The 17410-nt window shown below is 48.9% G+C and overlaps 1 protein-coding gene across 2 annotated transcripts in view; it reads right to left on the minus strand.

Moving 5' to 3' along the window:
* Window positions 1-9636: 9636 nt before the first annotated feature.
* Window positions 9637-17410, minus strand: part of Elk (Eag-like K[+] channel) — a 376639-nt gene continuing 368865 nt past the window's right edge. For both annotated transcript variants that reach the window (XM_055076908.2, XM_055076909.1), the window contains one exon: window positions 9637-17338. In XM_055076908.2, coding sequence (XP_054932883.1) covers window positions 16653-17338 — 686 coding nt within the window. In that variant the 3' untranslated portion in view covers window positions 9637-16652. The remainder of the gene's footprint in view (window positions 17339-17410) is intronic.

A 17410-nucleotide genomic window follows, 5' to 3' on the forward strand; every position in this document is an offset into this window, starting at 1 on the left:
CATTCACTCGCCTACAGAGGTCGATAACGTCTTCAATATAGCTCGGGAAGGTCTCGCCATATTGTTGAGCTTGGCCACGGAGGCGGTGTTCAGCGCGAAACTTGCGCACGGCTGGCCGACCGAAGAACGAAATGAGGGTTTCCTTGAAAACCGACCAGGTCGTGAAATCGGCCTGGTGATTGTTAAACCATAAGCTGGCCTCCTCAGTCAGGCAAAAGATGACGTGAGTCAGCCTGGCAACGTCATCCCACTTGTTGTGAGCGCTAAAGCGTTCATACTCGGCTGCAGCCTGTCTTCGACATCGCGATCGTCATTACCACTAAATGTCGGAGGGTCACGCTGACGAACCAAGCCAGCACACATGGCAGACGCGGGGGTGGGTCCGGCTTGAGAGGTAGTGGCGTCCTCAGTCATTGCAGCGGGAGATGGTAAAGTACGTCGGACGACGGCCGTCCTTTAAAAATAATTCTGAACCACGCATACACAACAACACAGGCCCTCCGTGTAGCGCAGACACGTTACTCAAGTAATTGAACTTATCAAAGTAAAATGCGTCAGAAAAATGGTAAAGTATGACTTACACACAACGCACAGACATGGTGGCGTCGGACTGTAATTTGAATATACGAGAAAACATTTCCATTATGCGGAAACTGAAACACAAGCACCTTTTAACGCGATTGCATTTTCTAGCTGCCGTTTGAGGTCTGTCTTAGTAGGAGTGGCGCTGCCCGGTGTGTTCCTTGCAACACTATCAGAAAAAGAACCAAGAAACTGGCCTTCGTGCATAGCGTTCGCCGCTAGTGTTACCAGGAAAACATTACGGGTACATAAGCTGCAGTTGCCCGGAAGCGTCAGAAGCAGTCAGGTATCTTTGACGACTGCTATCGCGTTCCACTCTAATGTCTCGCCGCATCCGGCCTCTTCAATGCAATCGTACCAATTGAGCCGGGACGCCGAGCTTGAGCGTGCCTTGACGGAGCAGAGCGGTAGAAAGGGAACACCAGCGGCCGCAGTAGCAAGTGAGGCGTTGCGTGAAGGGAAAGTGCATCGCCACGATGCCATGTCAACTTCGCTGTCGCTCTCGCAAGCCTGTGTTATGCACGCATTCCTCGTCCGCGCAAGCTCTCGCCTGCGTTCTGACTGCGCCTCCGTAAGCGCCAATGGAAACGCGCCAAGCGTCTCAACGCGCTCGCTTGCCCGCGAGGTGTTCGTAACTCGAAGGGCACTCAGCAGCACTCAAGTAGACATTGGGCCACCCAAAATCTCAAGTTGGCCCAACCCCAAATTTAAGTTGGGCCGCCCTCTCAAATTTGAAGTTGGCGCATCCCGAAATTTAATTTGGCCCACCCCCTAATTTATGTTGGCCCACTCCATGTTTAAAGTGGGCCCACACACATATTTCAAGTTGGCCCACACCGAAATTTCAAGCTGGCCCACACCCAAATTTCATTTGGCCCAGCCCTACTATAAGCTTCTCCATGCATTTTCTAAGGAGCCCTATGTATCCATACGGATCTTCTTCTTATTTTATTTGCTTTAAGTTGTTCCTTATAGCTTAATATCTCCCAGTCATCCACATTTACCCTATCATAACAATCAGCTCTCTTTGCAAATCACGCATTTTTGTTCAGATGCAAGGCAATACACTTCTCACGTGGCAGGGCTGGGGAGCTCGCCAAAGAATGCTTAGGAATTAAAATCGTAATCGCATTGAAGATTGGCTTCGCGAAAACAGTAACACACACACACTGGGGTACGCACCTTGAGTACGTCCTCTTTAGCGCGACGCGACGCTTTTGAGTAAAGGAGCAAGAACGCTAGCCAGGTGACCGTGACGCCGACTGGGATGAGGTAAACACCAGCGTACGGCGATCCGGACTCCTCGCCCATTCACGCTGGCCCACACGGGGCGGAATCCGAGGCTGTCAAAGTTGTCCTCTTGTTTACGTCTTTGACCTCACGGCCAAGGTTCACCTAAGAGCAGCCGCTGGCGATGCCATAGCAATTCCTGTTCGTCTTCTTTCTCGTCGAAAATGTTGCGCGGTTGCTAGATTGTTTGGTACGTAGCCAGTGAAACAGCGTGACACATTACTGGCATCCAGCGGCCGTGGTAATGGGCACAGGCCAAGAACGAGGTGGTGCAAGCCGACAAGACGTTAAAGGTTAATTTGGGGGAAAATGGTAAATTGCCGCATGGCCAAAGCAGAAAATTCACAAGGTTTACTCTTCTGTCACACCTCCTACTACTTCTGTCCCCTTTTTACTGCACGCGTGCAATGTTCCATGCCATTATTTCTCCCATACTGACTTTTTGCATGCGTTCTTCGGTTCCACACTCGTAGTACTTGTCTGAACACTCGACGTCTTGCTAGTGTAATCTTTTTCTGTGCATTGAATGCTCCATTGCCTTTGATGCGTGGTCAATGAGTGATGTTAAGCAGCTCGGCCTTCCCTCCTGCACTTTCATTTAATTTCGTTCAAGCTCCTCTAGACTCTGATGGTTCCACTGATTTGCCAACCCTTATATCGCCACCTTTAAATCACTATTAAATGTTAAACGAGGGTGGATATATGAGATTATCCTTTGTGTTTTGTATTTGTGGTGTGCACGTGTGTTATTGCATGTGTTGCATGTGTTCTTATATAGAAGCATGTTTTTGTCGTGCGTATGTAGTGTGTAGTAGCACGGGGCTGACACACACTCGTGCGTATGTAGTGTGTATGTAGTGCGTATGTAGTGCGTATTTGTGGTGTGCACGTGTGTTATTGCATGTGTTGCATGTGTTCTTATATAGAAGCATGTTTTTGTCGTGCGTATGTAGTGTGTAGTAGCACGGGGCTGACACACACTCGTGCGTATGTAGTGTGTATGTAGTGCGTATGTTGTGCGTATTTGTGGTGTGCACGTGTGTTATTGCATGTGTTGCACGTGTTCTTATATAGAAGCATGTTTTTGTCGTGCGTATGTAGTGTGTAGTAGCACGGGGCTGACACACACACTCCGATCGGCCGGCCATTCTCCCACCCGTGCGCCTCTGTATCCACACGGTGGCGCCACATTATTGTGAAGTAGAAGATAACCAAAAAGCCCTGTCACAATCCACCCCGGGTCGTGAACAAGGGAGGGCTTCTCAGCGTGGTGGTGCTGAAAGATTACTGACCGGCGAGCTGCCGTGCTCGTCGGTGTTTATTGTGGTGCGGGTGACCACTGTTGCCTGCCGAGCTATAGCAGGCCGCCGAGCTTGGCGGGTGAACCAAGATTATGTCCGAGGGGGCGTCACCTACTTGCTACAACCCCTCACCCCCAGTTTGTTTGTTAAATAAAAAAAACAAACGTCCAAGTTCACACTATGAGGCTCTGCCTCCACCCTAGCTGGGTCGACGGTGCCTGCTACCCAGGCGAGTAACGGTCTGGTGGCCTCCGCCGTCGAGTACTCCGCCTGGGCACCGGTGTCGACGGGTCGGGTGTGGCAACGCCGGGTGCTGCCTGGGCCAGCCTCGCTCCATCCGGAGGGTCCGTAGTGGTCGGCCTCGTGAGTGGTGCCGAGCTAGACACCGGTCCAACGGGTGCCGCACCACTGGCTACGGTTGCCGCCTCCGAGGTAGGTGGTACTCCGCTAGAAGCGACTGGTGCTGCCGCTAGTCCTCCTGCGGGCTGGAACTCAGTGGCAGTTGAGGGTGCTGGCCAGGTCCCGAGGCGAGGTCTGACATGGTGGGCGTGTCTGTGCCACATGGCCCCATCTGGCATGCGGACGAGCAGCGATGAGGCGCTGGCAGGAGACACCACCTGTCCGGCAGACCAGGGTGGGCCAGGACGGAAGTTCCTGGCGACAACTGGAGCTCCCGACTCTGGCAAAGGCCCGGGACGGCACCCTTGGTCAGCAGCCAGCTTCTGCTTCTCTGATTGAGCCTTGCGCAGCTTGCGCTTACTGCGGGAGACCTCGCTCTTGAGCTGCCTGTTGCGGCTCTGCAGGCTCGTTATAATGTGCCACATCTCCCGGTTGATTGGCTGAGCCTGCTCGCTGGACACCGACGACGCCTCAAACTCAGTGCGCAGATTCTCGTACTCTTGACGAATCAGCGCGATGTTGTCCTCGAGGCGGATGACCTCCGAGCGAAGCTTCTTCTGAACAACCAGCTCCTCGCTTTCCATCTGCTCAATGTGGCGAAGGTGTGAGTTTTTGGCTGTCGACAGCAAGGAGCGACACTCGTCCAGCTGAGTCTTGAGTTGCATGCTCTCGTTGTACAGCACGGAGAACTGGCTCTGCAGGCACTTGTACTCTGCCATGCTCACCACCAGGCTCTTGGGCAGCGACCGCAGCTCTATCCGCAGCCGCTCCACCGTCTTCAGGGCCTCCTTGTGGTCAAGCTGAAGCTGCTCCAGCTCCAGCAGCCGTGCCGATGCCAGCTCCCGCTGTTCCTCGAGCTGGCTCTGCAGGTCCTCCAAGCGCAGGGAGGCTGCTCTGCCACCATCGCCAGAGCCCCCAAAATCCACATGTAGGCGGGACCAGGGTCTCTGTGGGAACGGCCAGGGGGTGCTTTCCACATTACGCGAGGCTCGCTGATGCTCCTGGCAGATTTGGCAGCTCTGCATCACATGCAGGCTGGCTTCCGGGTACTCTGGCAGACGAATGCCCAGTGCATGAATCCAGTTTCGGCCCAGCAGCGTCGGCGACGACCCCTTCGTTAAGTAAAGGGGAAGGGTTGCCTCCCTGTCGCCAAAACGAACGCTGACCTGTGCCTGACCCTGGACCTGGGAGAGTTGCCCGGAGGAGCTGCGCAGCATCACGCCCGAAGCCTCGACGGACACGCCGGGGAAAGTCCGCTTGAAGAGCTTCCCGGCCATTACAGACACGCTGGCCCCCGTGTCCAGCTCCATGGAAATGGGGTGCCCGCAGATTTCGACGGTCAGCATGTATGGCGGCACAGACGACGGTACAAAGCCTGTGTGCCACATGTCGAAAATCGGCGGGTCCTCGGCCACGACGTGGAGCCTGGCCGCGGAAGAACTTGAGCTTGCTGCCGCATGCCTCCGCCGCGTACCCTTGCGACGGCTACCCTGGCCGCGGGCTTGTGTTGTACCTGGGCTTGAATCCGGCTGCTGCTTGCTGTTCGTCCTCCCACTTCGGCATACACGTGCCAGGTGCCCAGTTTTCCCGCACGTAAAGCATTGTGCTTGAGAGAACTGGCACTGTGAAGGGGAGTGGGCACCACCACAGCGACCGCAGGTACTGCCCTTTGTCGCGAACTTGTTGACCGCCGCTTCCGCCGACGGTGAGCCAGTCGCACGGGAAATCTCGCCGGCGTCCTTGGCGGCAGCTTCCATTGCCAGCGCTGCCTTCACGGCGTCGTCCAGCGACGGGTCGGGAAGCTCCAGGAGTCGCGTCTGCATGGCGGGGTTGTTGATACCGCAGACGAAACGGTCCCGGAGCAGCGAGTCCAGTTGGTCCCCGAAGGCGCAGGCACTCGCTAACCCTCGTAGCGCAGCAACGAATTGCCCGAGGGTCTCTCCTTCCCGGCGGCTCCGATTGTTGAAGCGGAAACGCTCCATTAGTGTGGACGGTGCTGGGTTAAAATGCGAGCGCAGTATGGCAAGCAGCTCACCCAGCGTCTTAACGTGCGGCGTGGCTGGCTTCAGAAGGTCGAGCAAGAGGCTGAAGACGCGGGTCCCGCAGCTGGCTAGGAAAATGTCCCGCTGTTTGGCCTCGGGTGTGTCGTTTGCCCGGAAGAACACGTGGACTTGCTCCTCGTAAATTTGCCAGGCGGACCCATCTCCCTCGAACGGCTCGAGCCTTCCGTACAGCGGCATGGCGACAGCAACGGGGGGCGGTGTTTCGCCGCTCGCGGCGGCGTGGGACGCTCCGTAGGTACTCGTCGCCAGCTTCTTCGCCAGTGTCACGAGGATCCCATCCTCGTCGCCAGCTTCGTCGCTAGAGTCACGAGGATCCCATCCTCGTCGCCAGTGTCACAATCCACCCCGGGTCGTGAACAAGGGAGGGCTTCTCAGCGTGGTGGTGCTGAAAGATTACTGACCGGCGAGCTGCCGTGCTCGTCGGTGTTTATTGTGGTGCGGGTGACCACTGTTGCCTGCCGAGCTATAGCAGGCCGCCGAGCTTGGCGGGTGAACCAAGATTATGTCCGAGGGGGCGTCACCTACTTGCTACAAGCCCCACATCTTGTTTCTTTATTTTCTTTATGTGTGATGCAATAGCGTTGCTGGTAACTGCACTTTTCTTCGCAAGTCTTTTCTAAGCAACTGAGGCTTCCACGTATATAAATGTACTGTATACGATATTCTAAGATCTCACATCATCTGTGCACCTCAACCATGCGAAGGGCTTCCCACACTTAAACCATATACAGTATTTTTCCCCTACTTTGGCACTTCTAATGCCATCACGTTAGAAACGCTCGTGTACTCAGATTTAAATGCACATTGAAGAACTCCAAAGGGATCAAAATAATTGGGAGCCTTCCACGAAGCTGCGCTGAAAGCCCCAGTTCTGCACTGTGAACTTAACTAACTAACTAACTAACTAACTAACTAACTAACTAACTAACTAACTAACTAACTAACTAACTAACTAACTAACTAACTAACTAACTAACTAACTAACTAACTAACTAACTAACTAACTAACTAACTAACTAGCTAACTAACCAGCTAACCAACTAACCAACTAACCAACTAACTAACTAACTAACTAACTAACTAACTAACTAACTAACTAACTAACTAACTAACTAACTAACTAACTAACTAACTAACTGACTAACTAACTAATGTAGCTACTTATTTAACGCGCAATCTGCCAGCGGCATCAACGAAAAACATGCACGTTTGTTCTTATGTCGATGCGCCCACTTTGCTTGCTGCCGCATAAGGAAAGCATGGTTAGTCTTGAAGAAGAAAGAAATGTTAAATTTGGGTTTCCTTCGCATTGTCATTTTTCTTCTGCTGTCCTTTCTTCTCCTCATAGCTGTAGAGCTGCGGGGGAAAAGTTCTGCACATCACACCGCTGAAAAAGGAAAGCGTGTTCACTGTTGCGCTGGGAAGTTTTCTTGCTGTAAAAAAAAAAAAAAAAAAAAAAAAAAAAGGTGCTGGTCGAAGCACAAGGAAATTGTTGCCCTAGCAACCATTTTGGCACGGCAAATCAATGTGAATGCCGCGAGTCATCGAAGGATATTAGTTGACAGCCAGTAATTTTGCAAGCGCTCCTTCATTTACTAGGCACATGCGAGGTCTGAGTGTTTCGGTTTCTGTGCAAAAAGAAGGTAACAGTTGTTGCTGACAAAGTTGGGCCTGTTTGCAACCTTCGAATACTTTCTTTTCCCAGTACACCTTTGTTCAGGCGTTTAATTAATAGCGAAAGTAATCTTAACCTTTGAAGCCGAGAAGTCCAGGTTCGTAATTCTCTTTCCAAACAGCCGCTGGTTAAATCTGCAGGGTGATCCGAACGGCGACCCCCCGCACTTAGATCTCAAATCCATGAATTATGCTGTCTCGGTTCGCTTACATGTCAGTTGCACATCGGGAATAAGTTTACCGTAAACCCACTTAAGTTTAGGACGTCGACAACTTTTATTTCGCTTGTTTATTGTGTGGAACTATGGCGTACAACTTCCATTTGAGTTTGAGAAAGAAAAACAAATTCCCTTTAAATTCGCCGCCGTATGGCCGCGAGACCGTCGATCGAACACAGCCTTCAAAGTGTTCGATGTAATTTCTAATATTCTTCATCCCTGTTAAACGTTTTTTCGTTTAATGCAAAAATATATTCCCGTGAGATGTTCCAGTCGATAGCGAAACTAGAACCTCGGTCGATTTTTTAATTGGTACTTCTTCGAAAAAATGTACGATAATGCTTTGAAACTTTGGCTGAGTGTAAGGTTTGTTCTCCGTCTCCTAATTCACTCACTATTCACGGACTCCCTTACCTCACTAACTCACTAACTGCTCACCCACTCACTCAATGCTCGCTCGCTCACTCACAATTGACTAATTCACTATTCAGTCACTCACTCGCTATTCACTCACTCACTATTCATTCACTTCTCACTCACTCACTCACTCACTCAATCGCTATTCACTAATTCATTGCTCACTCACTTGCTCACTATTCACTCACTCACTCACTCACTTGCTATTCATAATAATAATAATAATAATAATAATAATAATAATAATAATAATAATAATAATAATAATAATAATAATAATAATAATAATAATCAGCCTGGCTACACCCACTGTAGGGCAAAGGCCTCTCCCACACTTCTCGAACTACCCCGGTCATGTGCTAATTGTGGTGGCCATGTCTCTGCAAACTTCTTAATCTCATCCGCCCGCCTAACTTTCTGCCGCCCCCTGCTACGCTTCCCTTCTCTTGGAATTCAGTCCGTAACCCTTAATGACCATCGGTTATCTTCCCTCCTCATTACATGCCCTGCCCATGCCCATTTCTTTTTCTTGATTTCAGCTAAGATGCCATTAACTCGCGTTTGTTTCCTCATCCAATCTGCTCTCTTATCCCCCCCCCCCCCGCCCCCCCATTAACGTTACACCCATCGTTCTTCTATCCATAGCTCGTTGCGTCGTCCTCAATTTAAGTAGAACCCTTTTCGTAAGCCTCCAGGTTTCTGCCCCGTAGGTGAGTACTGGTAAGACACAGCTGTCATACACTTTTATCTTGAGGGATAATAGCAACCTGCTGTTCATGATCTGAGAATGCCTTCCAAACGCAACCCAGCCCATTCATATTCTCCTGATAACTTCAGTCTCATGATCCGGATCCGTGGTCACTACCTGTCCTAAGTAGATGTATTTCCTTACCACTTCCAGTGCCTCGCTACCTATCGTAAACTGCTGTTCCCTTGCGAGTCTGTTAAACATTACTTTAGTTTTCTGCAGATTAATTTTTAGACCCACCCTCCTGCTTTGCCGTTCCAGGTCAGTGAGCATGCATTGTAATTGGTCCCCTGAGTTACTAAGCAAGGCAATATCATCAGCGAATCGCAAGTTACTAAGGTATTCTCCATTAACTCTCATCCCCAATTCTTCCCACTCCAGTTCTCTGAATACCTCCTGTAAACACGCTGTGAATAGCATTGGAGAGATCGTATCTCCCTACCTGACAGCTTTCTTTATTGGGATTTTGTTGCTTTCTTTATGGAGGACTACGGTGGCTGTGGAGCTACTATAAGTATCTTTCAGTATTTTTACATACGGCTCGTCTACACCCTGATTCCGTAATGCGTGCAGGACTGCTGAGGTTTCGACTGAATCCTCAGCAGTCATGCTCGCTATTCACTCACTCGCTACTCACTCACTACTAACTCACTGTTCACTCACTTACTCAATCGCTATTCACTCATTGCTCACTTACTCAATCGCTATTCACTCATTGCTCACTCTCTCACTCGCCATTCACTCATTGCTCACTCACTCACTCGCTATTTACTCACTAACTCGCTATTCACTCACTCACTCACTCACTCACTCACTCACTCACTCACTCACTCACTCACTCACTCACTCACTCACTCACTCACTCACTCACTCACTCACTCACTCACTCACGCACCCACATGAAAGCACACCAAATGGCAAGAGACGGCCGACAAGAAAGCACAGCGGTTTCTCGAACGTTTTATTCGCAAGATAAACCGACGCGTACAAATCGTCTGCAATGTGGTGCTCCTCCCGCGCCGCTCGTTCGTCATGAAAGAGTAGGATGAAGAAGGAGAAGAAGAAACAGGAAACGGTAACACTAAATAGAATAGTCAAGAGAAAAAAAATCTAAGAAAATGTGCTCTCGAACGTGCATCGTGAGGGCTGTGTGGATATCTTTAGAGTTGTACATAAGTGACGAGGAAGAACGGACGGTCTATGTACAGAGGGAAAGAAGGTATGATAGGACGGTGTTGAAAATAAAGATCTAGAGATAAAACGTCGGACTGGTTGTGAAATCATGATCGAAAGGAATAAAGCGAAAAGCATGAGTATAAGCAAGAACATTTCACGTTTTGTTATGACAATCACGCACAGTACTTGCAGCATTCCAAGACTTTCCAACATGTAGGCACGCAGGTCTTCAACTCTTGCCACTCGCATCAGATATATGTGTCTCTGTACGTACTCCGTCAGCGTGCGCTTAAGTATACAGGCTTCTTTTTTTTTTTACACACCTCTTTGTATCACACCACATGTCGCCTAATGACATCGTTTAGGGTCGTCTCACGAGAGCTCTACGGTGAGGCCTGTAGCTGAGCTTGAAAACCGAACAACGTTTTATTGCGGGTATCACTGACCGTGCACCGTTGTTGAGACGTGTTGTACACCTCACGCACGTCACGTATTCGACAAGGAGGCTTCACACTTTCACGCACATTGTAAAGATCATTAACGATGTACTAAGCTTTGCCGAAAGAAAGGCCATGACTGCGACTGCACGTTGACAGAAAGCGCATTCTATGTTTCAAGGATCCAAATTCATTCGGTACCTTCTCATTCGTGAGAGGGTACTCCGTGGTCTTTGCTTTAATCTACGTTGCGCCTGCAACTGCTGAGATACGTCGCAAGTGCAGATAAGAAAGACACTATCTTCTGGAAAATACATGACTTCATAGCAGCTACTTGCCTACCCTTACGCACACTGTCACAAGCACTTTACCAAGCTGTGCATCTGCGCATGACACTACACCGTGTTGAATCGTCCTCGGCAAAAGGGAAAAGTAGTTTCATCTAAGTTGAAGCGATCACGGTGCACAATGATAAGAATAGCGGTTTTCAGAACAAGCTGCGCATAATATGTTTGCCGTCAACCTTAGAGGAGGAGGTGTGAATAGAAGGCGTGGAGGGGAAAATTGGAAGAATGTTGTATCCTTTAGTCGAAGTCCATTTCGATCAACTCATCACAGTGTTGATGCGCATGCCAGGAAAATTGCCACTCCCCGGGAACAAAATAAACAGCGAGATGTTGCTAGTAAACTAAAAGCGCACGGCTGTTTAGGCGCCAACGTATCTGCGAAAGCTGCACGAGCTGACTCACGTCCTGTTCCATGTTCTACGCTTGGGAGCCGCTAAACTCGCGGACAACTTTCTGTGGCTATGAAGGGGAAGCTACAGGCGCGTGGCTGCTGCACAAGTGTTACCGCGCCAAGTAGTCCGGCAGCGTTTGACAGTGCTTTTGGTTGCTCGGAACAGACGCCGAATCGAAGCAGCTTCCACGTGCGACGGTTTTGCGTTTCCCCAGGCGCAGCAGGAAAAAGCCGCAAAATAAGTAAACCTTTACACTAAGTGGTGTCTTCTGCCTTATCTAGCTGTTACTAATAAGGTGTTTATGTTTTTTCTTCCCCACCGTAAACTGAAACAAATTAAAAGGCGGGGCTCTTTTCAGAAGCGCTTTCGCTTGTGTGCGCGCTTTGCCTCCGTAACTCTCTCTACATAGCCACGAAAAGTAGTCCGCGGGTTTAGTATGGTTATCATTTGCCTGCCATGACAAGGCTAGTTAAATAACCACGTCTGAGATCGGCCTGGATTTGTGATGTCAACAAGATGCCCGATGATCTGAAAAGGCCAGCCCTTCATTTCTTATGTGCAGTGTTTGACGAACGTTTCGAGCCCACTGCATACGTGACCAGAGCTGTCCACTCGCATAAAATTTGTCTACGGCTATTTAAAGGCATCTTTTTCTTCGCGTGGAAATACTTTTGTTTGATGCACAAGGTATCCAGCGTCATATGCACCTTATATACATCCTGTGTGCAATATCATAATAAAAGCATAGTGCCACAGACTGTTTATGTGCAGTTTGCATACTTACATATTTATGACTTTGTATCTCATATTATACTTACTGTCTATGGAATAAAGACGGAAGTAAAGCAAATAGGCATATGAAGGACGCCATTGTCTTCACTCTATGAGCATTTAATTGAAATCGGTAGCTTTCGCTACCCATGCAGTAGCTTTGAAACTTTTGCAACACACTATAGATTTCTTTTGGTGTGGTCCAAGATACTGCTAGGGTAAAGCTCTCTTCGCTTTGATTAAAGAAGCAAAGCGACCAAACAGAACTCATTTAATGTCGTCAGTCTCTTGCGTGTCGAGCATTTACTCCGTCTTGAAATTAATTACTTTTTTAATTCCGCCTCGCATTCAAGGTTGATTGTCTATCAGTGCACAACGGTGGTATGAGCTGCCACTATTAACGAGGTACATTCGTTTACATACACGATTCGGTGCTTCGTGATGTTTCTCGTCGTTAAGGAATACATCTCTCCTACGAAAGTGAACCAAGCGCAAATAAAGCTTTTTACACCTGAACAGGAATGTCTGTTTTGATAACAGTGCGCGGCATTATATGAAGGGCAATGACTGTGTTGTTTATTATCATTTTTTACTTGTTGAGATCCGAAATGAAGATCAGGCACCAGCTGCTTCATCAAATGTTGTGACTATCTGCGAGAAAACGTTTGATGTACTATATTTCTAAAGGCGGAACCTAGGTTGTAAAGGTGTAACCAAGGATAACTTAAGTTTGAACATTCACTGTGGCGAAGTAGAATGGTGCACTGCAATCATGATTGACTACGCGAGTTATATATGGTTTTGTTGTTACTCGTACGTACTGTGTCGTGAAAAGTCTGTGTCGTTAGTCCTGTATGATCTGTTGAATAGCAATGATGGCAAACAAAATCTAGTCTCGCTTGCCGTATACCCATAGAGGCAGCCCTGCAATTTGCCGTCACGGCTAGCATGAGCGTGCTCGTGAAGTTGTAATGCTAAATAATGCAGATTACTGAATGAAAAACTACAAAATAGTACTGAAGAGTAAGCTTTAGCTCAGGCCTAACTCTGACGCGGCCTATTCAAATACATGTAAAACGCGAAAACGCTTTTCTGAGATAACACCCGGACTGATTTTAATGGAATTTGTTGCATTTCAGAGAGAAAGTTAAATTCTGGTTCCCGTTGGAAGCGGAATTTTGATTTAGGGCCGGAATTTGGCTAAAAAATTTTGCGAAAATTTTAAAGTTCGAAAAAAAGGAGAAATAGAAGCACGAAGTTTGCAAACTAATAGCTCTGCATGAAGAACAGATATCCCGATTCTGTAAACGGCATCTATTAGATCATTCAAAGCGGACAAATTCGATATGTCAATTTATGTCTTACTTGAATTCGTGACGTTATCTACAAGGGCTGTGCAAAAGCTGTATTTCCATATTACTAAACTTTCTTGGTATTCATGTGTAACACATCAATTTTGTCCGCTTTAGATGTACTATTAGACGCAATTAACAGAATTGGTATATCATTTTTCATTGCTGAGTTAGAGTTGTAAACTTAATAACAGTATTTTCTAAGAATTTGCAATTTTCGCGAATTTTTTATAACGAATTGACGTCCTAAAACGAAAATTCGAAACCAACAGTCACTAGATTTTAAGTTTTGTTTTAAGTGCAACACACCTCGTCAAATATGGTGCAGTGGTTGGCGAGAAAAACGAATTCTCCTTTTACATGTATTTTGATAGGAGCAACAGAGCTGAACCTTCCCTCTTAAGTGCAATACAAATTTAAGTTCCGCTTCTTCGATTACGAAACGTCATCTGGCAGCTACATGTTCTGCAAAACACGACGATCTGCATCGCGGAGCAACCGAAGGTGAAATTTTATTCCATGTAGTGACGATAGGTCTGAATTGGTTAACTCACACATTATTCCACCATATAACAGTATGTTGTTGGAGTGAACATAAAAGAGAACAGGGTTGGAAAGCGAGGCGAGGGGAAGGGAGAGAAGGGAAGGAGGTATTGGACACAAGTGACTTCCGCGGAATTGAAGAAAGCTTAGTGCTCGCTGTTTTGCAGTTTGCTGCTTTGATGTCTCCAAATAATGTATCTTGATGTCTCTGATTGGGCAGAACTCGTTTGAATAAGCGAGTATTCCTTTCATTGCAAGAAACGAATTCTAAATCTTGTATTATATTGCATGTTGTATCATAAACAATGCGGTACTAGCTAGTCAGCATTGTGAGAAACGCCGTTGTGTACTCCTGCGTTATGAACATAATGCCTAATACGTAAAAAGCGAATAATTCATTGTCATAACCGTGAGGTGGCGCTTTGTCAAGGGAAAAATAACACTATTCCATCGGTGCATCCACCTAAATGTTCTCTATTGGGAAGCATATCGAAGTCAGAACGTTTAAACGTACACATTGAAAACAAAAAGTACTGCTAGAAGAATGTGACTTTTGTAGTGTAAACAGGCGGAGTACAGTTTGAGAGTGACAGAAGAATAACACATGCTCGAGGAATTAGTGATATGGGAAGACGTAGTAATAGATGTGAGGTGTTCGGTTATTAGATTCCTGAAGTTCAAAGACGCATTCTCATTCAGATATCTCGCGGTTCCGTTTGGTTGTATTTTGAAATTCGTGACATGATGGTCCAGTACCGCAAGCATTAGGAGAAAGAATTCACTTTTGTTTTTTACATATACGTCTGCACATTCACGGTGGAACTACATGTTAGTGCTTTTGGTAATGGACGACGCTCTGAGCACTTTACAAACACAGGTCGTACACGCAAGCATAGACACGAAGCAGATATTGCGTGAGACATGGCTTTGAAATCTATTATTGAACGCTTTGCCCACTTACACTGCGACTTATCCCTTTCCGTTCAGTGAATTTTTTTTCGATGGACAGCATTTCGAATATCCAGGAGATACTCATTTTCAGTGACCACGCTTTCTTCAGCTGTCCTCATCAGAGTCCAGCACCGCAACTAAGTCCGAGGGTGCGTCGTATGATCTAGTTAACAGCACGCTAGTGTTATGTGTAATCATCTACCGCGCTCAAGATATGACGGGCATAGTGGGCCGAAGGTGCTTCGCTAAGAGTATGGGGGAATCTGAAGTTTTCCTCAATATTTCCAGCGGCTGGCAGTACTAGCGGAAAATTCTGGACAAATTGCTGAACTACTGCTTGTTTCAGCTTAGCCGTTTTCAGACATCACGGGCTGTTCGGTTCAATTGTGAAGTGTATGTTCAGATGTACGACCACTTTCAATTCTGCTTTGCTGATATAAACGCTATTTCTGAGGCCAGAAACCAAGTACCAACAAAGGTGCCACGTTGGAAAGCAAAAAAACTCTGCATTCTATTCACCATTTTTTATATTGGCGCCGTCTGCGCGGTTTGTTGCCGCATTGTCATTGCTACTTAAGTACAGCCACCTAACAGTCCGGGGGTGTCGTCAAAGCTTCGTTTTACAGATATGATTCCTGAAAAAAAAAAAAAAAAATGTCAAGCCATGTGTGATAAACGTAACGATGTCAAAGAAAGCGGGTACAACAGCAGACGTTTGCAAAAACACAAGAGCGTAGCACAAAAGGAGGGAAGAAAAAAAAAAGAACACTCGATTTGCATATTACAAAAAACGACGCTTCTTCTGTGACCGACCCAGTATATTGCTGACTGCCAGCGTTACATGCCGGCTTACCCGATAATTTCGCTCAGCTGCATATGCGAAAGAAGACTGGAAACCTGCTGCTACGACAGACACAGGGGGAATAGAACGAAGTAGGCAAGTCCGCGGAAGTCACTTGTGTCCAATACCTCCTTCCCTCTGCAACTCTGTTGAGGTTATTTACAGCAGGGCCTTGCATGGAGCGGGGACGTTCACAGCAGTCTACATAGCGTAGGCGCAGGCAGGCGAGGTCCTCGAACGTGAGGCCCGTGCCGTACGCAGCCCGAAGCGCAGCGTGGGTGCGATGCTCTACGCAGAAAAGTCAGCGACGGAAGCAGCCTTGATCGCAGCGTAAAGCAAAGCAAGCGTTCGAGGAGTTCCCTGCGGAGGAGTCGGCCGCGCTTGAGACGCACAGAGCACACACGCACACTGAAGTCACCGCGGGGACTTGAGAGGCCTAGCGCTCCGGTCTTGCCATCGCGATCGTGACGCAGTTGTTCGCCGTGCGACCAAATGAGCAAGTGCGCTGTTAATACTGGAACGAGGGTGAAACGCTTTTGCTAGCTGCAGCACAAAACAAAGACTGCGCATCGACGCACCCTACTTCGGCGTGCCTGAGCTGTACCAGCAATGTTGCAATGATAAAAAACGAAGACGACGTCATGTCAGTGAAAGCTTTCTCTGGTGGTGCCGAGCAATTAATTGCAAATGCGCCATAGCATCGCTTTGGTCTCTTGCGGGAAGCAGCAGTGATGCTCTTAGAGATGAGCTGTTGTCCTGGTACTAGCAAGTGCGGTGGGGCTGAACGTCGCGAAAACTCCGCGATGCCATAACACTCGTGCGATGTCGCACTTTTTTTCTCTTGCTGGAACTGGAACGAAGCGCAAAGCGCGTGGTCTGAATCTAAGGTAAAAGCAACGCCGCTTACTAAAAAAAGTTATACCGCAGCCCACAGGGGGCTACAGGTCCTGCGCTATGCAGCGCTGAGATCTTCTTCGAGTGTGGTCCGGTTGATTGTTTCCCCGACAGAATCTCTCGAGAAACAATACAAGCCAGTCAGACTCGTCCGAGAGGGTCCGCGCGAGCTGTCGGGGCCGCCACGAAGGCGCGGTTCTCCACTGACTAGAGCTGGACGGGTGGCGAAGGACAGCTGTGCGATCGCATACATTGGTTACAGTTCCGTCGAGAGCCTCCGGCGCAGGGATTCTTCCACATCGATGACGTGGTCGGACCTCCCGGGCGACGCCGGCACCTCCGAGAACTCGGTGGACACTTGCCAAGAGCGCGAGGACAGAGTGGCCGACGGCACGAGGTGGTCCCTGGACACACTGAGCAGGGCACTGTCCTCTGACGACGAAGCGATGCAGCGGCGCGGCGACGGATGCCCGATGATGAACTTGACCCTCTCCTCGTTGGACGAGCCCGAGGAGTAGCCCGAGTTCGGGGGAGGCGAGCCCGAGTCGGCCATCTTGATGAGCATCTCTTCCAGAAGGCTGCAGTCCGTCTGGGAGCCCTGATGCGACACGCGCAGCTGAGACTGCGGCGTCGTCGAGCCGAAAGGCGGCGGGCTCTGCAGCAGGCCGTTGGGTGAGCCCAGCGGCGTCTGATGCTGTTGCTGCTGCTGCTGTTGCTGCGTCGGCGGCAGCTTGACGCCTCCGGGCGGCGTGCCGGGCGACCGCGTCGCCAGCTGTGCGCACCCGCTGCACAGCTGCTGAAGGAGACGGGCACTGGCGCGCAGCTCCTGCGTCAGGCCACCCACGTCTTGGGAGACGCTCTTGAGTTGCGCGTCCAGCCGCTCCACGCTGCCCCGGAGCTGCTCCATCTCGTCGCGAAGCTCGAATAGCTCCACGGAGCGGCCTGCGAGTGGGAGACGGGTACACGCGTCAACGGACGAGTGCTAATTTGTGCCGTGCCGATACAGAATCCAAC

This window comes from Dermacentor andersoni, chromosome 2 (assembly GCF_023375885.2).
Source record: "Dermacentor andersoni chromosome 2, qqDerAnde1_hic_scaffold, whole genome shotgun sequence".
NCBI lineage: Eukaryota > Metazoa > Arthropoda > Arachnida > Ixodida > Ixodidae > Dermacentor > Dermacentor andersoni.